The sequence below is a fragment of the Hemiscyllium ocellatum genome, chromosome 30 (genome assembly GCF_020745735.1).
Source record: "Hemiscyllium ocellatum isolate sHemOce1 chromosome 30, sHemOce1.pat.X.cur, whole genome shotgun sequence".
NCBI lineage: Eukaryota > Metazoa > Chordata > Chondrichthyes > Orectolobiformes > Hemiscylliidae > Hemiscyllium > Hemiscyllium ocellatum.
This window is the reverse complement of record NC_083430.1, coordinates 21676159-21703929: the sequence shown is the minus strand read 5'-3', so window position 1 is coordinate 21703929 and position 27771 is coordinate 21676159. Positions and strand designations below refer to the sequence as shown.

The window sequence follows — 27771 nt, the reverse complement described above, 5'->3', positions numbered from 1 at the left end:
CCATGGACATGTCTAAAGGCCCTCCCTGACAGCTGGTTGCTGGTGCTGCCACTGCAACAACCCCCACCACCACCCCCACCCCCCCACCCCCAACTAAACTGGAGAGAAAGTCTCCTTCGTTCTTTGTTACCTACCTTTAGAACCTACTGCACCTTCCAAGCTGCAAGGCATCTGATTGGCCCTCCAGCTTTGTGAACCCACTACCCCATCTTTCATTGCACTGTGGCCAATAGTGGGCCACCTTGGAGAAGATCACAATAGTGACTGTTCCCCATGTAGTCAGGGTTCCTGTCTCTTGGTTCAGCCTGACAACAGAGTTCAGAATGCCACAGGAGAAATCCTAAACTGGTACTTCAAAGTGAACAATGCATGTTTATTTAACATAGTCATATCGACATACTCAATGTGTTCATTTTGGTCCCTGGCGGTAGGAGGCAATCACGAACCTCTAGAATGTCCTGAGAGGATAATCCTTTTCTGTTACTTCTCCTTGCCATGCGTGGCACAGTGGTTAGCACTGCTGCCTCACAGCGCCAGGGTCCAGGTTCAATCCCAGCCTTAGGCATCCGCCTGTGTGGAGTTTGCCAATTCTCCCCGTGGCTGTGTGGGTTTCCTCTGGGTGCTCCGGTTTCCTCCCACAGTCCAAAGATGTGCAGGTCAGGTGGATTGGCCATGCTAAATTGCCCACAGTGTTAGGTGCATTGGTTAGGGGGGGGGAAGGGTTACTCTTTGGAGGATCGGTGTGGACTGGTTGGGCCGAAGGGCCAGTTTCCACACTATGGGAAATCTAACCTAATCCTTCCCATCTATGTGCAATGGCATCCTTTCTCATCCCTTGGAGAAATGGGTTTAAATTTAAATTGTGTAAATAGACCGTTTTTGCCCTGATATTCCAGGAGTCCAAACCTTTCAAGTACTCCATAGAAACTCTGTGTTCCCCTAATTTTGCCAGTTTCAGGTTCAACTTTCTTCATCCAGGGACTTCAGTTCTTTAGATCCTGAACTCTGGAATTCATTCCCAGAGTTTCTGTACCTCTCTCTTTTCTTTAAGATGCTACTTAAAACCAATCACTTTGGCAAAGCTTTCATCACCCATCCCATAATACAGGTATTGCTCTATGAGGCATTTCGTTCTAAGGATATGCTTTTGCAAAAGATAAATTTTTGGTAGTCTTATCATGTTAAGAGTGCTGTATAATTTACATAGTCCCATGTTTAGAACTCAAACATATTCTAGTTCATGTAGGGATTTCATTTAGTTTCAATTTTAATGTCTAAATGCATTTATGGTGAACTTCCAAATGAATACATATGCACAGACTGAGAGAATTGTTCAGTTCTTCCCTAGCGCAGGAGCAGTCTCTCTATTTTACATTTCCGGCGACTGTTGTTGTATGTTGTGATTCATAACTGCTAATTCAGAAACATTTTATGAGTGAAGAAGGTACCTTGTGTCTCTTACCATCCACTGGAAGCATCTGGAGAAGGACAACTGCAGCAACATAGCAAAAGACTCATAAAAATTGTCTCAATAACATACCTGGAAACAAAGACTATCAAACTGTCTTTTCAGTCTTCTCCTTCTATCCTTTAACCTATGTCTGTTTGTGTGTCTGTGTGTGTAAGAGGGAGTTCGCAAGGGATTAGTGTTTAAATTAGTAAATGCTGACAGTTTATTACTGTTTTCCAGTGGCTGAAGTCCAATTGATTGTAATAAATAGTAATTCTTGTTAAGTATAGAAACCTGGGTTGTGCTTTCAGTCAATCCTGGTCTGAAAATTAGCTAATTTGGGGATTTTTGCATCCATTGCAATATCTTTAATTTTTGTGATGACTCTGGAAATAGAGGGGTTCAATTTCCAGCATGTTACCAAAGTCTGAGGGTTCATCCAGGATTGAATTGGATTTGAAACAGAGGCAAAACAGATTTGTGATGTGGTGTTGGTAAATAATATGGCTGAAGGAATACATCAACTTCCATCCTGTGTTTAAGACATGGCACTGGATGCAACAGGTGGCAGGTTTACCACTGGCACTCTGAAAGAAGATTTCAAAACCAGTGATAGGGTTAGGGCTAGGGTTAGGTTGGTTGATTTGGCAGGTGAACTGAAAGTAACATTGTCAGACAGAGCAGAAAGACAGAGATAATTTAGATACTAGCACAGTACTTGGGCTCAGAGGAAATATAAAAGAGGCTGAGTACTTCAGGCTGAGGCTGAGTGATAAGTCAGAATTGGGTGATATCAAGTTCCAACTGAAGTGTTTGGACTATGAAGAGAGAAGGAAAATACTGGAGATGGAATTCCTAAATGAAGAAAAAGGCCAAGGAAAGTGCAAAGGAAGAGGAGGAAAGGGAAATAGAGCCAAAAAAAAATGGAAATGAAAAAAAACAAATTTGAATTAGAATTACAAAGAGAAGAAAAAGCAAGAGAACATTAATATAAATTTGAAATGATACAGCTAAAACAGGAGATGTATGATACTGATGCAGGCTTTCATGGAGAGAATCAGAGTCATAATTTGAAATTCTGTTAGAAAATGTTTCAGTTTCCTCAGGCCTGTCCACAATACATTATAACAGAAACTTGAACTGTAACCTTTTCAACAATTTCCTGATGCTAGCCAAAATAGAAATACTGTCTTTGATTATTTTATTGGAACTAACCTTGCTCAAATCTTAATGAGGTGATTTTGTTCAACTTTTTCACAGGTGCTAGATTAAAAAATAATACTACAGGCAAATTCATCTTATGCAAATAGCAATAAAATCTGCTAAATTAGGGCTCGTTGACAACTTGCCACAGATTCATTTTAATATGGTACAATAACACTTGTAAACTCTTTGGTTAAATCTTCAATCTTGCATGCTTAATTTATCTTCAAGATGTTTTCATTTACCCCATGGCTCAGCATTAACAGTTTTAAACATGTGCGCTTTGAGTCAAATTGTGCCTAGCAAGAAAATTGGGTAGGAATTGATTGATGTACTAGAGGATTCTGAAACAATATGATTTATGGGCCAATGAAGCCTATTTTGTCCAAATCAGTTTCATAATATGATGGCTATCTCTTCTCTCCAAGGATTCTAATGAAGGGTGCAAATAGAAATATGAATTTGTGCTTTAATTTGCTCCGCTGACTGTGCTACTGTGTATTTCTAGCATCTTCCTACATTTAATATTCTTCTTGTAACTACTGTAAAATAAGCTAATTCCTCAAATATGTTAATCATTCAGTCCTGCTGTATGATTCATTCTAGGGACAAAGCTAGCAATTTTCATTAAGTAAAATAGCATAAGGCTACAGGGTTTTTTCACCAACTGCTGATTCAAATTCACATAATGTAGGTCATAAAATATGCCTGAGAGTGACTTTGCTGCTGGAGGAAATCCCCTTTGACAATGACTTCCTGTTCTCAGAGTCTACGATAATCATTATGGTAACCTTCCAGTAACAAGATGTTAAAAAGAGTTGATAATTATAATGCAAAGACAGTGAACCATGTGAAGTACAGAATGAGCAACCTCAGCGCTGGTTATGTCACATATTAGGCTATCATTCAGCTTTCAGACAGTCAATGGTTTCTTGAAATACAAAACAAATTAAAAAATAGCGGGGTTTGGGAGGAGGGAGATTCATTAAGTTTGAAATTGGTTTTACAGTAAGAAATATAGTCCCTTTGCCAGTAAAGAAAATTCTGAAAAATGCAGTATAAAACATACATTTAAAATAGCCCTTGATCCTTAAACAAGAACATTGAAACCTCTGAAGATATGTTCCAAAACTCTGGGGCTGGTTGAGTGGATATGATGGTGTTAATTTAACATTTCAAATTGAGATCAATGGGCTTTTGCAGATATAGGATGCTAAGGGTATGGAACCAAAAGCAAATAGGTGGGAAAATAAGTTACAGGTCAGCAAAGGTCAAATGGAACAGTTTAGCAAGCTTAAGTGTTTGAATGGTCTGCTCTAGTTACTATAAATTAGAGGGTTGTCTTGAAATGATTCAGTGCTCTGGTTAGAGCAGTGCCATGTTCAGTAAGTTCCACTTCACCCAAGTGGACATTTCTGAGTCGGGAAAATAAGCTGGAGCCTAGATGATGTCAGCAGGTTCTTGGGAGGTTTTCTGTTCTCCTGTAAGGAAGCCCACCTCAGAGAGTAAGGAAAATCTCCACAAATAGGCACAGCTAGCATCCTAACCAGCTGCCACCTTTTGAAGACAGGTGTCGATAGAATTTTTAATTGTAACTTGGCCATATGGTGAACTATTGGGCCTATAAAATTTCAAAGCCCACCAACACAAAGCATAGCAACACTGGACTACAGAAGTGCTCATATTTGCATTTGTACAAATCCCCAGAGCAGAAGATGCTTTCTTGTCATTTACATTCCCTTTGTATACATCCACATATATTTGAGAAGATGCTTTCTTGCTCCTCCATTGAGGCTGAATAACATTAAAAGTTGTCTCTCCTTGTTCCAAATCATGAAAATGATACTTTGGTAGATGTTCCAATCTCATGCCTGCCCACATTTCCCCATTTGTTCGTTTGAACACTGGATGGATAAATTCTTTGATTATATGATCCACAAGACAACACAGGAATCACATATTTCTCATCCTTGAGCATACAGACAAGCAGTCCTGAGAAAAGTGAGTTTACGCACACAGTTAGTGGTCCATTCAAAGTCAGGAAACCTCTCTAAAATATGGCTATTGCTCCAAAGGTTGTGGCTGGATTTTACTCTAAAACAGTGTTTAAAAAACTTTCAGGAAGGCACTCCTCTCTTCAACATTCTTGCATTGAAGACTCTCAAGAACAGTCTCCATCTAAGTAATAAGTAAAATCCAGGAATTTTATAAAATTTTACCTCACAATACACATAAGTCTGTCGAATTGATGACAGGGAAAAGGTTACTTGGTCTGTGCTAGTCTTTATGTTCTGTATTCAATAAACTGAATCGCCTCCTTCTATGCTGTAATGATTTATTCTACATTCTGCAGAGAGCTCCTCCCACCCTTCATAATTTACCCTTTCGATATATCCTGCTATTCCTTCCCCACCTTGTGTAAGCTTCTGAAATGCACCAATGCTTGTGGCATTGACTATCGTTGTGATAGCAAGCCGTATATTCTAATTCCTCTCTGGATAAAAAAAATTCTCCTCAATCCCCTGCTGGATTTATTTGTGACTCTCACAAATTTATCTTCGTTTTGGCCCAATGGCCAAACATAAAGGACAACGATTCCTTAACGGGAGACATATGTTCATACATACCTGATCGATTTCAATATCTGGTAAGTCTCTACAGTCTGTACATGACAAAAGCCTTTGTTGAAGAAGTACATTTTCAGATTTCCATAGAAAGGAACACGCAGCAGCAGCATCCTCCACATTACGACATGCAACTGATAATGAATTGGACTGTACTCACATTTGAGGACTCACAAGAGAGGAGAAATTTGTGTGGATTATCAGCATTAATGATAAAGCAAAGACAGAGAAGTGAGCATATAATGATGGCTTCTAGTTCTGGTCTTCCTGTAAGTGGGAACATCCAATTCAGTTGCAAGAGGGCCATTTAGAACAACATCATTCAAACCTTGTTGGGAATTAATTCCATTCAGAGGTTCCTAATGTGTTATCTTTTAAAACCATCTTATTTTATTTGATTCTGAAATTACAAATAATACTGTTTGCACAGATTTAGCAGGAGAAGGTTAACAGAAATGAAAAACATAAAAGAGATACACACTCATGACACAAGTCAGTGAATCACATAAAACAGAATGCTGCTTCCCTTCTTAAATTAGTATATTTGAAATTTAACAATGTATTCCATCTCTTAGCAAAATGAAATGTTATAATTTGGAGATGCCGGTGTTGGACTGTTGGACATCAAAGAGTGTTATGGAGTTTTCATTCTTGTGCTGATATTCCTGGTGCTTTGAACTAAACTTATAACATTTCAAATTTAAAAAACACACAACACCAGGTTATAGTCCAACAGGTTTAATTGGAAGCACACTAAACAATCACCTGACGAAGGAGCGTTGCTCCGAAAGCTAATGTGCTTCTAATTAAACCTGATGGACTATAACCTGGTGTTGTGTGATTTTTAAATTTGAAATGTTATAAGTTTAGTTCAAAGCACCAGGAATATCAGCACAAGAATGAAAACTCCATAATACTCTTTGATGTGGAATATTTAAAACACAAGCCTTTGTTATTACGATATCCATGTTAGAATTAGCATAGTTTACAATCCTGCCTGTGCATAAAGTCAAATGGTCAGTTCTGCTATAACATGATATCTCCGTTCTTGTGCAATCCCATATTATAAGAAAATCACATAATAGTAGCAACATTTAAACTAATGGGGGCCGGAATGGCGTTATAACCAATACACAATTTAAAACTTCGCACTTAAGAAAGAGTGTCCGCAATTCATCAATCATGCTATAGCGAATTTGTATTAACAAAATACGTGTTATAACAGAACAACCTGTACTTGCTCAATCCCCTACCAGAGCTCTCAAGAAATTTTTATAACAGGTTAACATATTTCAAAAGGTGATGAACGTGTGATGAACCAAGGGCAGAATTTACCTCTTCCACAGCCCCTACTGATGAGGTGGGGGCTGTTAATCAGGCAGAAGGTAGGGTGGAGACCCACGGCCTTCCCACCTCCACCTAATTAAATTTAGGGCTGAAAAAGCCCATGAGTGACATTCCCAACAATTGAGGGCCTTAAAATGGGCAATTGGTTATCCCATCTCTCCGTCATTGGCACTTTACAGCAGAGGGAAAGTCACCATGCAGGAAGGCTGAAAAGCAAACTCTGTCAGGTTTATTTGTGGGATGCTGGGGAGTGTTGTCACCAGTTCAAAGGCACTGAATACTTTACCAAGGGGCCCAGTACTGGGAAACAGAGCCACAGGAGGCCATCCACTTTTCTTTCCTTAAAATACACCTCACCCCATGTCCTGCAATCTCATCACCTTTGCAATCTCTACCCCATCCACATTCACCTGTGGCTGCAGCCTCCACTTTGATCCTGGCCTCTAGTGGGTGCATTACAAGCAAGTGTCACTGCTTCTGAAGGGGGGTGGGCACTGATAGCAATGGGCAGATGGCAGGCCCTGACTAATTGGCGACTCCAAATTATTGGGATTTCTACCCTGCAATCCTGAATTCTGGGGAAGGTTTGATGTTGGCCATTTCAATGCCTGATGAGTATTTAATATAGCAGGCTTTTTTTCTAATAGAAATATTGCAGAGCTCCCAATGATGCTCTAGCCAACAGACTAGATCTCTGTCACAAACATTCGACGCGACCATTTATGTTTTCCTGCATTAACACTTCCAAATACAAATGCTGTCCTACTTCTTGTCTGCCTGATAGCTTATCGTATTCTGTTTGATTAATGCGATGACACTTGAACAAAGTAAAATCTTATCAAAAGTGAACTAATATTAAAAATTTTGTACTTTTTCAGAAATACCTTTGGCTGACAGTTTCAAAACTTTTACCATTATCACTATCCATTAGAATAATTGCAGAAAATTATTTTGCAAATGTTTTGTGTAAAGTACTCAATCTACCTCCTGTAATCTGCAAACATAAAACACATGCCAGATATGTTTACATCTACTGTCTCCATTCCTGTCTGTCAAGCCTAAACAGCCAAAAGAACTGCGGATGCTATAAATCAGAAACAAGAACACAAATTGCTGGAAACGCTCAGCAGGTCTCATAGCATCTGTGGAGTTAATCCAAAACATTAATTCTGATGCTACCAGATCTGGTGAGTTTCTCCAGCAAGTTTTTTTTTGTTTCAGTCAATCTATAAACTTTGACATTGAGCTTCTGAACGTCTCTTCCTCTTCCAGACACCAATCTTGTGGCCACACATGTTACAAGAAAACTGTTTACGCCTTCATGATTTCACTAAATATTCAATTGGCAAAATTCCCTCCTTATTACCAGCCAACCTACAAAATTTTGATCAAAGCACTGTACTAATTGTCATGTCGCACTTATTTTCTAAATGCTTTTAAACTACTGCAAGATCATGTAAGGTTCAAACTGGACCATAACTGGAACAGAGACTGGAACAGAGCGTTGTTTATTCTTCCTTTTGCTTCCCTTTGTCTCTTCTCCACACATAAAGGAGAAGCAGCAGTAAACCAAGGCAGACAGAAGCTGGTATACACATGTAAAGGGGTTTCTTCAGCACCATGAGGGAATGAATGGCACCTGCAGTCATAAACAAAGACAGTTAAATACTTTAGTATCAACCTTTTACAAAGGTCACAGCTTCCCCTGAACAACAGCTCCAGATTTTTAATGTAGAAACCATTTTGATAGACTCAAGGGGGGCAGATGTTCAACAGCCCCAAAGCAACATGTATTAGTTTATCTTTTGTAGTTTCCTCTCCTTTTGAAGGTGCTGCATCATATGGTCCACAGACACAACAACTTCCTCATTACCTCTCACTCATCTTTCTTGCCTAAGACCAAACCATAGCTACCCAAGTGTGAAAGACACATACACTTTGAGGTAAGATTCACTGAATAGCAATCAGAGGATGGAACCAAAGGCTGAGATTTTCCTCCTTGGTTCAGAGATTCAAAGTCAAATAGCACTCCAGCTGAGATAAACCAGCAGGTGCAAAACAACAGCAACTTCAATGTGGCTTCACTGTCCCAAATGTGTTGAGGAAGAATTTGAGCAGACAGCCCAAAGTGTCTGGAAACAAAGTTCCCCAAAATATATCATATTGCTTTCACTTTTTTTTTGGTGTAAACGTTTCTACCTTTGAAGGTGAATTTGGTTTAACAAATATATTTTGAAAAGCTGCATCCCTTGAATTGAATTTGTCTGACTTCATTCCAAGCTGTTCTTAATTGTAAAATGCAGCAGTTCCAAAGAGAAGATATGTTCTGTAGAGTATAGAGCAGAAAGTGTTTTGTTCAAATGATGAAGTGCTTTGGTCAGACCACAGTCTAAGTCCGTGTTTAGTTTGATTAATGATGAACAAGAATACGATTCATTGCGTGGAAGCGAGCAGGGTTGACTGGGATTTTCAACTCAGGCTGAATCCTGAAGGATCTTAGGATGGATCAGAGTTCTGCCCACTTGGGTGGCTAACCTGATCCTGACCCTTTACCTGGGTTCTGTGCCTATTCAGTAATGTTGACAGGCTCCTGCTAGAGTTCCAAGATCTGTTGAGAAGCCCCACCTGAGGTAGTGTATAAATTACTGCAATGTGTCAACTGTAATGTATAAGGGCTAGTTGCCTTCCCCGAAAAAGAATAGTTTTTTTTAAATTGTAGGTTAGTCCTATTTGGCCTTTACACTTTAAAGTAAAAAGTGAGGTCTGCAGATGCTGGAGATCAGAGCTGAAAATGTGCTGCTGGTTAAAGCACAGCAGGTTAGGCAGCATCCAAGGAACAGGAAATTCAACGTTTCGGGCCAGAGCCTGATTCCTGATGAAGGGCTCTGGCCCGAAATGTCGAATTTCCTGTTCCTTGGATGCTGCCTAACCTGCTGTGCTTTAACCAGCAACACATTTTCGGCTTTACACTGTAAATGCCACTTTCACATACAATACCAACACTGGGGCCCAGGAATGCATTCCAAGCACCCAGAGCTGTCCTGGTACAGATGACAGTCTCAACCAAAAGTGATATATTCCCAACTTACATTTCATAGAACCTCTGAAGATATCCTTCATGCTAATCAATTACTTTCAGCCCAGAATGACTGAAAGTGGCAAGGGAAATGGATTGATGGGAAGTCTTTCCAAAGAATTCAGTGTTATGAAAGTCTATGGCACATAAATAACGTCCTTCGGCACACCAAGGCTGTGCCAACCAAAAACAAGAAGCTAATTATCTTAATTCCATTTCCAGCAATTGGACCATAGCCTTGCATGTCTTGGTTTCGCAAGTCTAAATACTTCTTCAATATTATAAGGACTTTTTAAATGTTACAAGAACATTTTATCCCTTGAGATACCCATAGCACTGACAAATGTTCTGGCTCGTGTTGAGAAACTGAATAACAAAGAAATGTTCAAGAAACTTGACCTCCTTAGCCTTCAGCAAAACAATGGGGTTTAAAGATATTTTAACTTAGTTTAGAAGTCAATCCACAGTGGAGTTTAAAGTAAACCTTGAAAGCAGGACACCAGGAATAGGGGCCACATTGCAAATGGCTAAGGTGACAAAGTCTTCACAGGGAGTCAGGAAGCTCATGCAGTAAACTTGATATTGGACTGTAAAGGCAAAAAGTAGAAGTAAGTTAAGGTAAAGTTGGAGGCGTGAAGTCAGGATGAAGTGTCATCCTCTTATTTCTTGGCATCTACTTTGGGGGAGCCTTATAATGTTTTACACTCCTTAAACCTCAGCTTAGAATTCTGTCCCTTGCTTTTTCATGAAACACTGCTTTGTTTTGCAAAATGCAAATGCAGCCAATAATTGCGCCATAGCTAGATCTTTCATGAAGAATCTGTATTGGAATACATAGGTTAGTGATGGAGTTCCCTTAAGTCTAGATTTACACATCATTTTAGGAAACACATCATTTTACACTGTAAGTCATTTGTACAACATTATCACAGAGAAAATAGCATAGACTTGCAGACATGATTTCCTGATGGAACAACTGTCCATCTAATATGGAACTCCAAAAGCAGCGCCCAATTTCCAATGCCTGCCTGGTGATGGATGGCAAACCTCAGCTCGGGTGAAGTTCTCTAACTGACCTCAGTGTTCCCAGGTTTGGGCTTTGAGGAGATCAGTATCTGGAAACTATTAAGTCTCTGGCACATTAACTGTCCATCAACTTCTCCTCAAAGTGCCAGAAGCCTGGTGGCATTCATTCAGTCCCCCTGTATCTCCCCGGGAGAGTAATCAGAAAGGACATGATCAAACTTTAGAAAGGAAAGAAAAATCTACAGAGTGGAGTTTATCCGAACTAGCCTCACCAAAAATGCTGTAATATAATAGTGCTGATGGTTTCTGTGTGGCAGCTTTAATCTCAGCATAGCCATCAAGTTTATGTAGCAGTTTATGAGGGTTCCCTTCCAATAAACAAAAGCCTGAAAACCAAACTGAGCTGTGATCACTTCTGCCACCAGTTTTCTGAAACAAAATAAAAATTGTGGACGTCACAAATTTAAAAAGGCTAATTGTACTTTTTCTCTTAATTTGTATATTTTCAGCACCTCATGTTGCCATTCAGTTTGAGAATGAATACATCTAACTTCAAAAAGAAAAGAAGCTGGAACTCCAATCCTAAATCATGTTTTCCAGATGGAATCCGCTATTAATCAGATCTGTTTATGAATCTTCTTTGAGTTTCAAGGAAGTTAGTAGAAATTCCACACTGGTCAGCCCTCAAGCAAAAAAGTGGGACATGGCTTGTTGGCAAACATATGAGATGAAAGTTTAATTTCACGGGCCCTCCTCCTGAAATGGGAAAGGGTAAATAACTTCAAAGGCTATCTCTCCAACAGTGCAATGGAGAAGCACCCAGTTCCCAATCACTTAGAGAGTGCAGGTACAACTCTCAATCACTGGAACACACCAGTTTATCTGCACCATGAGTGACATTGCTGCCAACACAGGAACTATTTGCAAACATGACCATCACTGAATCCACACATTACTGATAGATTCTTCCGTAACGTAAAAAGGAGAATACAATCCCCTCCAAGGCATTCTTCTGTTGCCTGACTACCAAAATAATCTTACTCTATAGAACTGTCTTCTAAAATTCAAGGTCACAATTAGGACTTATCAAAAGGAAATAATTGCAGAGTTTTATAGTGTGTTACTTTTATTTAGTAAAACATTTTATTTACTTTTCAAAACTGCAAAATAACACAGTAAATACAGCATGCAGCAGTAAGAGGTTTTTACAGAAGAATGGAATTAAACAAAAATGATTAAACTTAAGTTAATCTGTAGCATAGTAAAGCACATTAAGGTAAGTAAAATGCTTCTCTAAGAGTATTCGTACTTTATAAGGTCTTAATGGGAAAAGAACCAGTGTTGGAAACATGGCTGAAAGTGACAGGGAAATCCATAAGTAATTAAGTCATAATAGTGAACTTGAAAAAAGCTATGGTTTTAACACATGAACCATCACTGTTACTTCTCCAACTATATTAAAATTAACATCAAATACAATCTCACCTTGTATAAAGTGGCGTGTTTGCAGTGAGTTACATATTCAATCCCCCTTGACACGTCTCAAGGATTTCTCAACATAGGTTTGACATGTCAGATAGTGAAGAAATCCCAGTGAATGATAGTTTACTTACATTAACACTTCAATAACGTGACCTACTTCTTCCACTCTCAGACTGCCCCAATAATCAGCTGTTTGATAAATGAAAAGATATTTCAACACAGTAAAACTTGTTTTCATTTAGCACCTTTTTTTCTATCTCAGAACTTCCAGAAGTATTTTACGCCCAATGTGATATTTTGCAAAGGATATTCACTACCAAAATGGGGAGGCCAATTGACCTACAGAAAGCTCCTGCAAACTGCATTGTTAATAACGAGAGAACTTGTTGTACTAATATTGGTAGAGTGATTAATATCAGTCAGGACAGCAGACAGCCCCCTTGGATCTACTACCTCTACTTGTGAGAACAAATGGATTCTGGCATTTTATGTGTAAGACAATGTTTCAGACAGCACGGGCACTCTCAGCGCCACATCAAAAGAACTCATGCTCAGTTCTTTAGTATGGGGCAATAAAAGGACAAACATCTCAGTCAGTGGCACAACTTTTACCAATTGAGCCATGGCTGACGTCAATAAAATAACAAAAGTACACAAAGCAAAAATAGATCATACCCCAGAACATGATAATGCCTGTAAATGCTTTCGACTGTCCCCAGTTTACAACTTCTTACCAAGTTATTTCCACATTAAATAGTTCACTGAAAATTATTTAGAAATATTTCAATCAACAACAACTGTATACCTACTGAAAGCTGGATATATCATAGAGCAACGGTGTCTACGGTTGGTAATTTCAATTCTATCAGTCAAACTATTAGCAAAGACATTCAGAACCTGAATGTCCCTCTCTCTTCCAGACTCCCATCCCATTTATTTCTTCATTTCTACCAACATATTCCCAGCTGACATTCTGAACTCACTGTATTAATCCCCTTCAGTAGGTATTTAGTACATATTCTCCTTTTACTTTGACAGTCGGCATGACTAAGAGACTAAGCATGGTCCAAGCTGGTCCTTCATGCTTAGAACTAGTTGAGTGTTGGTTACTGTTTCTTCTGTTTGTCTCTGTCTCTTTCCCAGATATAGAGGAGTGTCAGCAGTAAAAACAGGCAGCAGGCAGCTGGAAGGCACGCCTGGAATTCTTCCTTTAAGACTAAGAAGGAATATAGCTCACCTGCAGAGTCATAAACAAAAAAGAAATTAACTAGACCACTGTTGCAGACCAGTCCAGAGCCCTTACAGTATTTGAAGAAGGTAGCCTAGACTTTAACTTTTTCTTACTTTAAAGGAAAATGTAATGTGCTGTGTTCCAGAGCAATTATTCAATGTTAAGATAAACACTATTTATTCATTACTGTAGTTCAAATGCACCAAAAAAACATAGAATAACAACGCTATTGGAAAACTTAGCAGAATAATAGGTAGAGTCATCTTTACTAATTAACTGTTCCAATATAGTAACATCCCATCAATACAGCCTTGGACAAAAAGAAAAATACAGATTTTCAGAAATTCAGATTTTCTCACATGCATCACCTGCAATAGGAAGAGGGACCCCAGCTTCTAGCTGTGACCAGAAGGGAAAAAAAACGCTTCGATTTTTTCAAAACACCAGCAGCTTCTGCTGAACCTAAAAGCTAAAACAAATCTATCAATCCTGGTGTCTGAGAGCTTGCCATACACATCCAGGCTGCTTCTACTTTTCCAACTTTAAAAACGAAACCCCAAGGCCTCACAAGCTGTTTACCTTACCACCGACAGTTGGGCACCTCTTCTTTGATCTCTCTCTTGAAAGAAACCAGGACAAAATACACTTCTTAAAACCACAGCATTGTCACAACTACTGCCGATCTTTTACCTGGACAGAACTTTGGGCTTTAAACACCGATGACGAAGAGGCTGCACATTCAAGGAAGACCCTATCCAAAACCACACTCAACATTTTAGGTATTTTTCCTCTATCGGAAGGTTCATTGTGGGATCAGTAGCGTCAAATTTCTTGTTACCTTACTTTTCTTTATGCTTAAGTGTACACCAAAATTGGCAGCATGGTAGCTCAGTGGTTAGCACTACTTGTCTCACAGCACCAGGGACCCGGTGCGACTGTCTGTGTGAAGTTTGCACATTCTCCCCGTGTCTGCGTGTGTTTCCTCCGGGTGCTCCAGTTTCCTCACACAATCCAAAGATGTGCAGGTCAGGTGAACTGGCTATGCTAAGTTGCCCATAGCGTTAGGTATGTTATTCAGGGGTAAATATGGGGTGGGGGAATAGGTCTGGGTGGGTTACTCTTCGGAGGGCTAGTGTGGACTTGTTGGGCTGAAGGCCACGTTTCCATACTGTAGGGAATCTAATCTAATCTATAGGTGTTGGCCAACTACAGGAACCACAATGAAAGACTATGCAACAAAGCCGAACTGCCTCCAGAATGACTGGATCATGATCAGGGTTGATAACCACAGCTGGTATGCACAGCCCTGGTTGAGAAAAGCTGCAATAGCAAAACAACTTTAAATGTGTACTTACAGATCAACATAGCTTCACAGTCAGGCATCAAATCCAAGTACGGTTAAGAAGGAATGCGTTAGGGCTAATGCAAAGTTTTATTGAAAAGGTAAGTTAGAGTATAAGCTGAAAATGGAAATTTCCTGGTGCATATGGTTCAGTATTGAACAAAGTTGTAAAGTCAAATTGCAAGAGTTAATTCACTTGTCACAATCATATAAATGGCACAATATAAGGTAATTTGATGAGGAATGTTTGCTCTGGATTGAAATTTGCCATTTTGGATATTGTAAGCAACCTTTTTATTAAATATTTGTATTGGAAGATAAACAAGATTTCACAAAATAATATTTCAATGGAAGTTGAAGCAGCAAAGTATTCTATGACAATGGCCAGTCTGCATTCCTTGCAAAGGGCAGCATTCTGGTTTACAGCAAGGAGATTAACATCATAACCTGGTGACAAGCAAAGCACCTAGCCTTCTCTCTAGAGTCACCAGTAACTCAGTCATTCTGACAAGTACTTTTCCTGTGCAGATAAAATTATGAAGAAATAAAGTATCAATGTCTACAAGATACTGGACTTGTTGCATAGAGTCTGGAGTTCCCCTCCAAAAATCAGACTGCATCCTGCACAAAAGAAAATCATAACTCTTAGGTTTTTTCATTGTGACTTGTTAGAAGCAGCCAGATTTAGAGAATATTGTTAATAAGGTTTTTTTTTAACTAAGAAAACAACCAAATAGAAGATTGAGATTCATGCAAATCAATGATTAATTGAAATCAGGGGGCAGTTGAGAAATGGCACAGTACCAAAAAAAAACCCTGTAACATCTCCTGACAATGGGACACCAATGTAGGATTAAGTGGCATTTTTGAATGATTGCGATAAAACTGTCCTCAGAAGGCTTGACTGTGTAGCTTTAGAATATGAAGTAAATTTCAAACTGTGATATATTTTGGATTCTGAAATCTTGTCCAAAGCTGCTGTTCACAATTTGAAGAGCTAATTCTAACTCCTGAAATCATACCAACAACATTTTCTGTTTCTTCAATGCCAGATAATCAGAGTGAATTTATAAGTAGACCTCTTGGAGATAGATCTTCAGATTTGTTCAATAAAGTAGCAAATAACCGACTTAATAGATAATTATTTATAACTTGCTAATAAAATAGCTGGTGCACAAATTCTTAAAAAGAAGCAATTTTACGCGATATAATTCTGTTCCTCAGAATGGAAACAATAATACAAAAATCAGCCAATCTTGTCATGACTGTAATAGTGACCCAACAAAATTTTACAAGCAGTTAACATGCTATTCAACCTTAAGATTGAGCAAGCAGATTAAATATCATTCATCTCATTGTTATTCACAGGACACTGCCTGGACTCAGGTTTGCTTACTAACTTGGAAACTTTTCATCAGCATGATCTGTTTTAATTACTACCAAACAAAAACTTGTGCAGTGCTAAAATTTAATGACCATGATTTCCTGATAGAAAGACACTTGTTGCTGTTGTGTGGACAAGAATTACACACCGGGACCATGTGAAAGGCCCAATGCAAATGAGTCCACTGAAACTGCTTGCTAAATCCAAACTTCTAATGGGCAATTAACCAGAGTCCAAAAAAGTCATCAACTTTGAGTCAGACTTGAAGACTTCAGAGGGTTCACTTAAATAGTTAGTCAGGAAAAGTTAAAGAGATTAACACCTGCTGCAATTTTGAACAACTTTTAAATTGACATCACCCCCACTTCCCCATTCCCCACTGCCCATTTGACACTTTCAAACCAACCTTCTAGTGTCTCCAACCTGGCTCCCAACCCTCCATGGACCCCACCTCCAATCCAAGCTGACCTAACTCTTCCCCTGCTCCCCAATGGACTCACTTGACCGCCCCAACTAACTGAGATCCAACTGCACCGAATTTACACTATGCCCTCGCCCACTTGACACTGTTAAGAATCCACCCTGACTCTCCTCCAGCCTCCTGACATCTGTACCTTTCATCCATCTGGCATCCTAGTCTATCATTCACCTTCCTCCCTACCTCCTCAGTAAGCTTACACATATACCTTCTCTCAGTAGTTGTTGTAGTCACAATGTGCTTTGAACTTCTAAGCATGACATAATGGCACCTTCTGCTACAGAAGGGGTGTTGTCTCGGCACTGATCCATTCTGCTGCAGCCTGTGTGGATTCTTAGACTCAAGCGCACTGTTTTAACTGCAAATGCTCCTGGTCTGCAAGTCTGCCACCAAACTCCTCCGAAGCTAAGTGGCCAACGTTTTGTCAGATCTGGGTTGGAAATATGGATTCCAAACCAGATGTAAAGATTCAGGCCAATGTTTAAAATGTTCCTTCAGGTTATTTTACTTTCTCTCTATCTTGCATTCTGCACAGAAGTTAGGATTGATTCAACAGTTTTAACTGTCTCAAGGAAACGTGAAACAGAGTTGTGCTGAGTTGCACCTGATTTAAATGGGACAGGAAGGCACATGTAACACTTTCGCTCATCTCCAATCTCTGCCTTCCTGACACTCCAGAGAACCAAGAGGATAATGACATTGTCCAGGCCCCTAACACATGATCCCATCAATCCTTACTCAGGGATTCAATCTTGGAAACAGCTTCCTTTTAAGTCTTTATGTTTCCTACCAAGTCTTGACCACGTGGAAGACACCTTCCTACCCTCAACATGCCAATATCCAGTACTGTACCAGATTCTCTTCCGAACTAAGTTATGATGGCAAAACTGCTAAAATTTAGCCCAGTGTATTCATAAGACTATCTCAGATTGGAGATGTGAAATGCTTCAAGTTGTTCAAAATGGAATCACAAGTGAGGTCTATTAGGTTACTAGTTCAGACACCATCACTGGTAGTCATTATATCTGAACAAACTAATGGCAGTAGTAGAGAAGCTATTCTTTCCGCACCCGACTGCACCACTTTGATGACCTGCAGAAATCAGGATTAGTAACACAAACACAAAATACTGCAGATGCCAGAGATCTGAAATCAGAACAGAAAGTGCTGGAGAAACACGGCAGGTTTGGCAACATTTGTGGGGAAAGCCACACAGTCACTGTTTATGGTTGTAGCTCTATTAGCAGAACTAATGAAAAATCAATGACCTGAAAGCTTTATTCTGCTTCTCTCCTCACAGATGCTGCAAGAGCTGCACTTTCTGTTTTAATTTAAGATCAGGATCTGCTTCCTTTACTAAAACATTGACCGTGGTGTGGAAGGTGCAAAGGAGGGTATCAGCTTAATGGATTAGCTTCCCAACGTTCAAGTGCTCATACTCCTGTCACGTAATTCTTGTTTATTTGCAGTGTCAACTTTTTCAGAATGATATGATCACTTCTGCGATTTTGGTTAGTCGATTCACATCCGTGTCAGATGTTGCACTTCTTACGTACTTTCCATTCAAAATGGGTTTTTTACTTTGGTGGTAAGAATTGGTTAAAACCTGGCAGAACTTTTCAACCACATTAGCACATTTCAAACATTCTTTAAAAAAAGACTTCTGTTCACCAAGCCTCTCGAACTAGCTTATTACGAGAATGCTTGGAATCAGCGAGGTAAACAGCAATTTCCTTTACACGATAAATGAAACCACAAGCAAAATTCTGTGTACAGTAATAGGCATCATGTTGAAATGGGCAATCACATCAGCTTTCCTCTGTGACTCAACAAACTTCAAATCATTTCCCATCTAAAATGTATAGTGGATGAAAAATTACTTGACATACACCATGTGGTTGTATGTCTGGTCCCATTTCTTATCTGCTCTTGTTCACCGAGTATTTGTAAAAGTTATTAAAATCAATGGCTACTTCAATTCTACCTCATTCCACTTCAGTTAACAACTTCAATATTCCGAGGACGAGTCACTCAACCAGAAACATTCTCTCTGATTTCTCTCCACAGATGCTGCCAGACCTGCTGAGCTTTTCCAACACTTTCTATTTTTGTCTCTGATTTACAGTATCTGCAGTTTTTTTGGTTTTTATTAACCTTTAATATTGTATTGATAAGCTTTTAAATTTACTGTTTCCAATTTCCCTCACAGTAACAGAACTGCAAACACACTAAACTCCTTGTTTTGATCATAGGACATCTGTGGACGAATAAAACTAGAACATTAAGCATCAAAATAAGCTTAGCGGAGTTTGATAAAAAGTCATGCATTTTCTAATACACTTAATTTTCATTTAAAAAGTTGAATTAATCAGTCAGTTGATCTATGACAATCCTGTGACATTCGGTGGGGGAGGGGAACGACGGAAATGCTTTAGTTCACTGGATTTACAATTACAACATTTAAAAGGAACCTGGAAGGGGGTATGAAAAGGAAGGCTTGAACGAGATAGGGGCCAAATGGAACTAGGTCAGATTAGGATGTCTGGTTGCCATGAACGAATTGGTCTGAGGACTCGGCTGTGTGATTCTATGATTCTATGATTGCTGGGGCTGGACAAAATGAAGTGGAGCTACCCCAGTGCAGCAAGTCCCATCAGCCTCTCAATTTCCCTACGGCAACGTTTGCACAAGACTGTGGATGCTGGGAATCGGAAATTAAAGACTGAAAATGTTGGAAATGGTCAGCAGATCTGACAGAAGCTATGGAGAGAGATAAAAAATTAATGTTTCACTTCTTTTGATTGTAATGGAATGTCATTGATATGAAAACCGTGTTACATAATATTTGAACACATTGACGGTCCCAACATCATGAAACAGGGATTCTTTATTCCACTGGCATCAGTTCACTACAAACATTTGGAATTAAACCTGTGGTCTACATCTAGTTGAGGAATTTGTCTGGATGATCATTCTCCTCATGTTGCCTGCTTCCCTTCCCTCCATAGAAGGTCAATTCAAATGCTGCTGTGGCCCTGCTCAGTACATCCTTCACCATTGAGACATGCTGCTTGAACTGCCCTGCTTGGTGTTCTCCCTCGCTGTCGGTGTCTGCTGCTCTAAGTTCTGTCCGACACAATTTCTCCAGTTTGCATTTATACAGCCAGCCAAAGTGTTCCTCCAAATTTGGCTGAAGACATGAAACTCATCAAAGAGTGTGGTGCTGGAAAAGCACAGCAGGTCAGGCAGCAGCTGAGGAGCAGAAGAGTCAATGTTTCGGGCATAAGCCCTTCAACAGGAACGGCTAATGCCTGGACCATTGATTTTCCTGCTCCTCGGATGCGGCCTGACCTGCTGCGCTTTTCCAGCACCACACTCATTGACTCTGATCTCCAGCATCTGCAGTCCTCACTTTCTCCTCCTTGAAGACATGAAATTGCTTACTTATCTCAGATGTAAAGAATATGGCAACATTTCTACAATCCCTGTCAGTGAACATAACTTTTACTAGGCTACACACACTACAGACCACATACCTTAGCTCTGATCCAACAACATCTGATCTGCAGCAAGTTGTACTTAAAGCCTCATAAAAACTGGGTTTTTAATTCAGCCTCACCTGATAGACAACTTATTTGTTGAAGGTGATGTGAACAACATTTGTGAATAGGGTAAATGGACAGAGGCAATTGCAGTCATATTATTCAACGTTTAGATAGGGAACAATCTCAAAGGTAAGCACAACATAGTTGAGAGAGAGAGAGAGAGAATGTCTAAGGAGCTTTTATGTTGGCTAACAACCCGAGAGCTAAATCTGAGAAAGCACTAGAGCTGCAATGAGATCAATCCAGAAGACACCAGAGGAAGCAGCCACATCCCAGGGAGGAGGATTTTGGAATTACAAAGGGACTGAGTCACTGAGTAGCTGGAGACAAGTCTTCACCACATAATATCATGTGACAGCAATCAAATATAGGACCTTAGTATTCAATGTAACACTTGTAGAAAAACTCCAAAACAATACAACAAAAACCCGGGGCCGCTTTCATGCATCTGTGGTCAGCGCTACAAACGTGGGACTGCATCTGAATATACAGGTCAGTCTGTCAGCCCAAGGAACAACCTCAACAAATGTTACCGTTACCCTTAATGCACACTGGCCATGGCTATAACCCTCAATAAACGGTCACATTCCCACCAATAAACACAGTCACATTCCCACCAATAAACACAGCCATGATTCCATTCATTACATCATTCTGTGGGTCGCTCCCTCAGCAATACAGCCATGAATCCCCTCGACAATCAGCAAATGTAGTAATGACTCCCCCCTTGATAAATAGCCTGTGACCCCTCCATCTATAAACATGGTCATACACCTGTCAGTAAGTATGTTTGTGATTCTACCTAATAAATAATACTGCACCTCAATTGTAGCCACTCTCCCCCTGAGAAATACAGCCAGGAATCTTAGTCAGCTCTTTTAAAGTACAGAAGCCATTGAAATAACATAAAACTGGATCTGTGATTCAACCTTTTAATGTATTGATCCTGAGAACAGCTGAAATATTTCTGTAGCAAATCAAAACTGTGAGAGGTAACTTAGTGCTTGATTTATTTCGTTTCATTTGATTAATGCACTCTGAAAATTTACAGATGTTTTGGGTGTTTAAAATGAAAGGCGGTTACATTCTGACAGCTGGAAGTATAAATGGATTACCTGCAGCAATGAGGGCAGAGATGGAAGATTTTGTCACACAAAGAGACACAGGACAGATTTGACAGTTAAATTATGACATGCAGGGGACAAAGTAGCTGGCCTGTTTGAGATTTTCCCCTTGAGCACCATCTGTTAATATGTAATTAATGCTTTGTCAAAGTTCCCTTGATGGCTCAGTTGTTTAATGGAATACTTTAATGTGAAAGTAGAAATCTTTCTGGTTTAATCCCTGACTGGGTTGAGTTTCCTGATCTCAGACTGAGCTCCTCAAATGCCTTCATTGTTGCCAGATTTTCTGCTCCTCATGAATAATCCCCAGCCCTACAATATTAATAATGTCCCCTTGGGCAAAGTCTCATAGGGTTGCATAGAAACGTACATTGGTGCGAGTGTGCATCCTCCTGAGGGTTAGTTTGGGAAAATATTAAATATTTAATACCAAGGAGATCATTATGCTAATGCTGTCAATCAATAAATTTTGTGCAAAGGCGAGATGAAAGAAAAACAAATTTTTTTTTAGAAGTGGTATTAATTGAAGGATAAATATTATAGACAATAGACAACAGGTGCAGGAGTAGGCCATTCTGCCCTTCAACCCTGCACCACCATGGCTGATCATCCTTAATCAGTATCCTGTTCCTGCCTTATCTCCATAACCCTTGATTCCACAATCCTTGAGAGCTCTATCCAACTCTTTCTTAAATGAGGCTAGGCCTCCATTGCCCTCTGGGGCAGAGCATTCCACACAGCCACCACTCTCTGGGTGAAGAAGTTTCTCCTCATCTCTGTCCTAAATGGTCTACCCCGTATTTTTAAGCTGTGTCCTCTGGTTCGGCACTCACCCATCAGCAGAAACATGTTTCCTGCCTCCAGAGTGTCCAGTCCTTTAATAATCTTATATATCTCAATCAGATCCCCTCTCAGCCTTCTAAACTCAAGAGTATACAAGCCCAGTCGCTCCAGTCTTTCAGCGTTAAGGTAGTCTTGCCATTCCAGGAATTGACCTCGTGAACCTACGCTGCACTCCCTCAATAGCCAGAATGTCTTTCCTCAAATTTGGAGACCAGAACTGCACACAATACTCCAGGTGAGGTCTGCAGAAGAACCTCTTTGCTTCTATACTCAATCCCTCTTGTTATGAAGGCCAGCATGCTATTAGCCTTCTTCACTACCTGCTGTACCTGTATGCTTACCTTCATTGACTGGTGTACAAGAACACCCAGATCTCTCTGTACTGCCCCTTTACCTAAATTGATTCCATTTAGGTAGTAATCTGCCTTCCTGTTCTTGCCACCAAAGTGATAACCTTACATTTATCCACATTAAACTGCATCTGCCATGCATCTGACCACTCACCTAACTTGTCCAGGTCACCCTATAATCTCCTAACATCCTCATCACATTTCACCCTGCCACCCAGCTTAGTATCATCAGCAAATTTGCTGATGTTATTACTAATACCATCTTCTATATCATTAACATATATTGTAAAAAGCTGCGGTCCCAGTACTGTTAGCCAGGACAGTGTGGAAAACTGTCCTTCCCTTCTTCATTGTAAGCCATGGTATCTTCCATATTCTCTCAAGAGGGCAAATGGAGCTGCAGTTTTAACATCTAACTTGAAAGACAGCACCACCAACAGTGCAGCACTCCCACAGTACTGCATTGAAATGTCAGCCTGGACCTCATCCTCTAGCCTCTTGGACCAGGACAAGTGTGTGAGTGGTGAGTGTGTTGGTATTGCAGCATGATGACATGCAGAAACAGAGTGGTGACAGTGCAGCAAAGTACAGCAACAGTATGGTATTGCTGCCTGTCCTCTCTCGACAGAGAGGCTGTTTTCACAGCAGACAGCACCGAGACGGCCTGGCTGAGTGAGGTGGGCTCTCTAACTTCAAGATGTACACAATACATTTAAGAACTATTGTCGTTACAGGTCAACTATGGGGCAGTGTTGGTTTAGTGCAACATCGAGAGTGTGGGTAGACGTCTGTCTGCTCTTTCAGTATTGAACCGTGCACAGCCTGCAAGTGCAGCATCATCAGTAGCTTCTCAGAGTATAGGTTTTTTTCACAGGAAGCACAGCACACAACGATTTGGGCTAACTGTTATCCTGTGGTCCAACCGAAAACCGTCACACAAATTGTTGTCATACATTTGCACGCAGAGTCTGCAATCCCGTTCAACAACCATCACTGCTTTCTCATGGAGAGTGAGGGATAATTATTTTGCACACCTCTACATATGACATTTGAATGTTACAGTTTGTTCAAGGAGCCTGAGTCACTGTAGCATTTTATAAACACATGTTATGGTCCGGAGCCATGGATGGTGATGGCAGAGGGTTCAACATTCCTGCAACCAAACTGTCAGACGGGAATCTGCCCAGCATTTACTACCTGCCATCAACAAGTATCATAAGGATTGTCAGATTCATACTCAACTGGGTTGATCACACTATTTTATAAACAAGTCCTGAGGTAGGTCTGAATCCCAAGCCCTAGCTTAGGAACACCACAAAACCTCTTCCTGGAAGCCAGTATCGGAAAAAGGACTATTTCCCGCTTTTTTCAGATGATGTTCCATTTTTGGAGATCCTTTTAGCATTGGCTATTTGGTTCCATTGTCCTCGTACACTCACACTGACAACATCACCATAGCCCCTGTACTTCCTATAACCCAGGGGGATGTGTCTTTAACCTGCTGAATATCTCAGTAATACGTTGGCACATGTGAAAATCCTTCACTGCATGGCGGCATCTCAGTTTTTGGCCTCAGAAGGTAATAGAATAAACTGTGCAGTAGTGGTGTCCATAGGACTAAGAATTATTTAACAGATTCACTGAACAGGAATGGACAAGTGAACAGAAATGATAATACATTAGGCCTGATTTTCCAAGAACAGCAGCAATCTCATGCATGTTACCACTGCGGCTCGTTTTTACAAATGAAGGGAGCACAAAATTCAGATGGAAAGTTTCACTCAGAGTTCCCGAGAAGGTACGGAGATGTCCTTCCATTCTGACGGTTCTTTTGTAGCATGTAACTGCCAGGCAAAGGCAAACCACTCACCTTCCACCCCCTTCACGACAGTCAGAGCTGCTGTATTCTGACATTTAAAAGTGCTGACAGTCATTGGGTAAGTATTAAGTGTGAGAGATCTTGTGGTGCAATGACAGTGTCCCCATCTTTGAGCTAGAAGAGCTAGTCTCAAATCCCAAATATCTCTTGTAACCTGTGTAAACAGGTTGATTTAAAATATCCAGGAATTTAATGATTGACCGGACTTTTTTTTTGCATAACGGTAGTGTCCCTACCACTAAGCCAGAAGTTTTCAGTTCAAGTTCCATCTGCTCCAGAGGTGTGACAATTACAGACCACAACAGGTTGATAAAAAATATCTATAAAGTGAATGTAACATTGAGTTGCTGGGAGAGTAGGGGCAAGGATGCCAGGTTAGAGATCTAGCTGGGACGGTGGGGATACCAAGTGACAAGGAGGAAGGTGGGGGGTGGGGGGGAGAGCAGGTGAGTGATGCAGTGTTTCCAACCCCAGAAAATGGGCCTGCCAGGGGCTGGTAAGTGGTGTTGGTTCTGGCAGGGGTTGCGGGGGTTGCTAGATATCAAAGCTAGTGGAGGGGCAATAAATGGGGGTGAAGATTGTGTTAGGGTCTGGGGAGTTTAAGTCTCCTGGTGGAGGTCATCTTGGGGGGGGGGGTGTGAGATAAGCATGGCATCTGTTTAATAATTACTGAGGAATTACACTATGTAACATGTCTAGCTTTTACTGAGAAATTATTTAATCTCATTGCAACAATGCGAACTCGCCGGTTTAAATTGAGATTTCAGGGAGATCCTAGCTTAGTGAAAATTCCCAGCAGAAAATTCAATTTCCTGTGCAATTGCTTTGGAGTCTCTGCATGTACAATTAACAACCTTGTACAATTAACAGCTGTCTGGTCACTGGAAATTCTCCCACATTATATTTATAATATTTGCACATTTAACCATCTGACCTCTGGTAATGGGTAAATTGCAAAACGAATCAGACATAAAGGTCCTAGTTTTAATTCCTGTGCCCAGTGATGAGAGAATGTCAATGATACTGGGATTGAAGAATAGGATTCCTCAATTCAGACTCTGCATGAGGCTTCTGCTAATATTCAGAAGTGGCACCTTAATAATACTCTGGGTGCAAAGACTTACTTTCATCCTCATCACTCTGCAAGCCCCTGAAGCAGCAACATCATCATAGCAGGAGAAACCAACTGCCTCGAACAGGCCTAAAATACGGCCAGGAGACGCAGGAGAGCTGGGCTGACCTCAAATGCCTGTCCATCCCGCCAACTCTCATTTCTCCAGATTGCATTCCATCCCCTCTCCCTGACGCCTGCACATATTCCTGCAGACACCACTGACTGTGGCTTCATGTCATTAATTTGAACTACCGCTTGTTGCCAGACTCTCAAATCTGGCCAGCTCTCAGTCAGAGTCTGCACTGATTATTAAATGAGGTCCTGCCATTGAGATCAGCTTTGTCTCCATGTCGTCAGTCTTGGCAGATTTGGAGTTCTCCCTCAAGTCTCCCACTCCACATTCCCCCACCTATCCATTAATACTGGGACCAAAGTGCTTGACTATGAACCTTTCTGTACTTTATTTCAGACCATCCACAGGTGTTCCCTCTGGCCTGTCAACTGTCCCTGGTGAGTTTTTTTTTGCAAGGCAAATAAAATAGGTGCAGGATTTTTCTCAGCAAAAAAGGGACCAAGGAAATTCAACTTGATATCTCAAACTCATGTCATCCAAGAATAATCAAACAAAAATCCACATGTTGCTTGAAGCTGAATTGAAAAGCTTGTTCCTTCTCTCTGACACATAGACTAATGTCAAACAAAGCTAAGCCAGCCCATAAAAGCGACTGACTCTATACTCAATCAACCACAGATAACATTAAATGTCAGTAACCTGAAGTAAACTGGCTGAGAAGGATATCTGACAATCATCCCTCACATATCGTCAATTACTAACTCTATAACCAGTGGGAGATGAATTATGCTTTTTCAGCACACCAGGTTAGGAACATACATGCTCAGAGTGATAGATTTTAGGACACTGGTTCAGATCTATGCTTTCTAATATCTCACAGACTGCAGGAGATGATGTTTACTCTCTGCTGAGTTGAAAAAGATTAGAGGGACTGGATTTCATTTTTTGTAACCACATCAATTACATCTCATTAATGTGTCCACAACAGCAACATCAGAGGTTTGAAACTTGATCTCAGCCCAGTTAGCTGATCTAAATATCTTCAAAGGAGGTGATTTTGTGGAGACGGAGATAGTAATAGGCACTGTTAGGGAAAAGCATAGTGGAATCTAACTTGTTTTTACTAGTTCATTGCCAATTCTACACAATCCCAGTATTCTATGAGCTTTTATGTTATTTAATTCATTGTCAACACCCAATGTTTGCCCATCAATTAGATATTGCAATATTAAATGGAAAGTTTAATCTGAGCAGAGTACTATATTTTACAACATGTGTGATATTATTTCTGTGTAAACATCAAACACATATAATATCAGGGAAGCTCACTACAATAAGTAGTTGTGTACATAAACTTGCACTATGCCGTGTCCTAGGGCTGGATCTGACTTATTTCTCACTTTCACCTTCAAGGATGAGCCCTGGCCAGATCTGAAAACCCACAGGGTTGAATATGGTAACATGGGAACTGAACTCTCAATTTTGGAAGATGGCACTCCATGCATGCGTTGGCCTCATTATAACATATATGACAATATATTATAATAGGTCATACAACAAATGGAGAGACAACGGTCTAGTGGTATTTTCACTGGACTATTAATCCAGAGATCCAGGTAAGGTGTTCAAATCCTGCCATGGCAGGTGGTGGAAACTGAATTTAATAAATACCTGAATTAAGAGTCTAATGGTGATCATGAATCCACCGTTGATTATCAGGAAAACCCCATCTAGTTCACTAATGTCCTTCAGGGAAGGAAATTGCCATTACCTGGTCTGGCCTACATGTGACTCCAGACCCACAGCAATGCGGTCGACTCTTAGCTGTCCTCTGGGCAATTAGGGATGGGCAATAAATGCTGGCTTAGCCAGAGATGCCCACATCCCATGAATCAATAAAAAATCCCTCCCTGGCTGCACTGCAGTGCAGCTCACTGTTTGCTGTGAGTGCACGCTAAGTTGTGTCTGCTGCTGTTTTTCACCATTATAAGCATGGTATTGGTGTACAGCTCAACATATAAAGCACAAGAACTAGAAGCAGGCAGTTCAGCCCCTCGAGCCCGTTCGTCCATTTGATACGATCATGGCTCTCTCACCTCAGCCTCAATTCAACTTTCCTGCCCACTCTCCATGACCCTTC

At 40.4% G+C, this 27771-nt stretch overlaps 1 protein-coding gene across 1 annotated transcript in view; it reads right to left on the bottom strand.

Moving 5' to 3' along the window:
* Nucleotides 1–7571: 7571 nt before the first annotated feature.
* The window catches only part of LOC132830098 (transmembrane protein 35B-like), a 61407-nt gene continuing 41207 nt past the window's right edge, over nt 7572–27771 (bottom strand). The window contains exon 3 of the mRNA XM_060847569.1: nt 7572–8263. Coding sequence (XP_060703552.1) covers nt 8133–8263 — 131 coding nt within the window. The 3' untranslated portion in view covers nt 7572–8132. The remainder of the gene's footprint in view (nt 8264–27771) is intronic.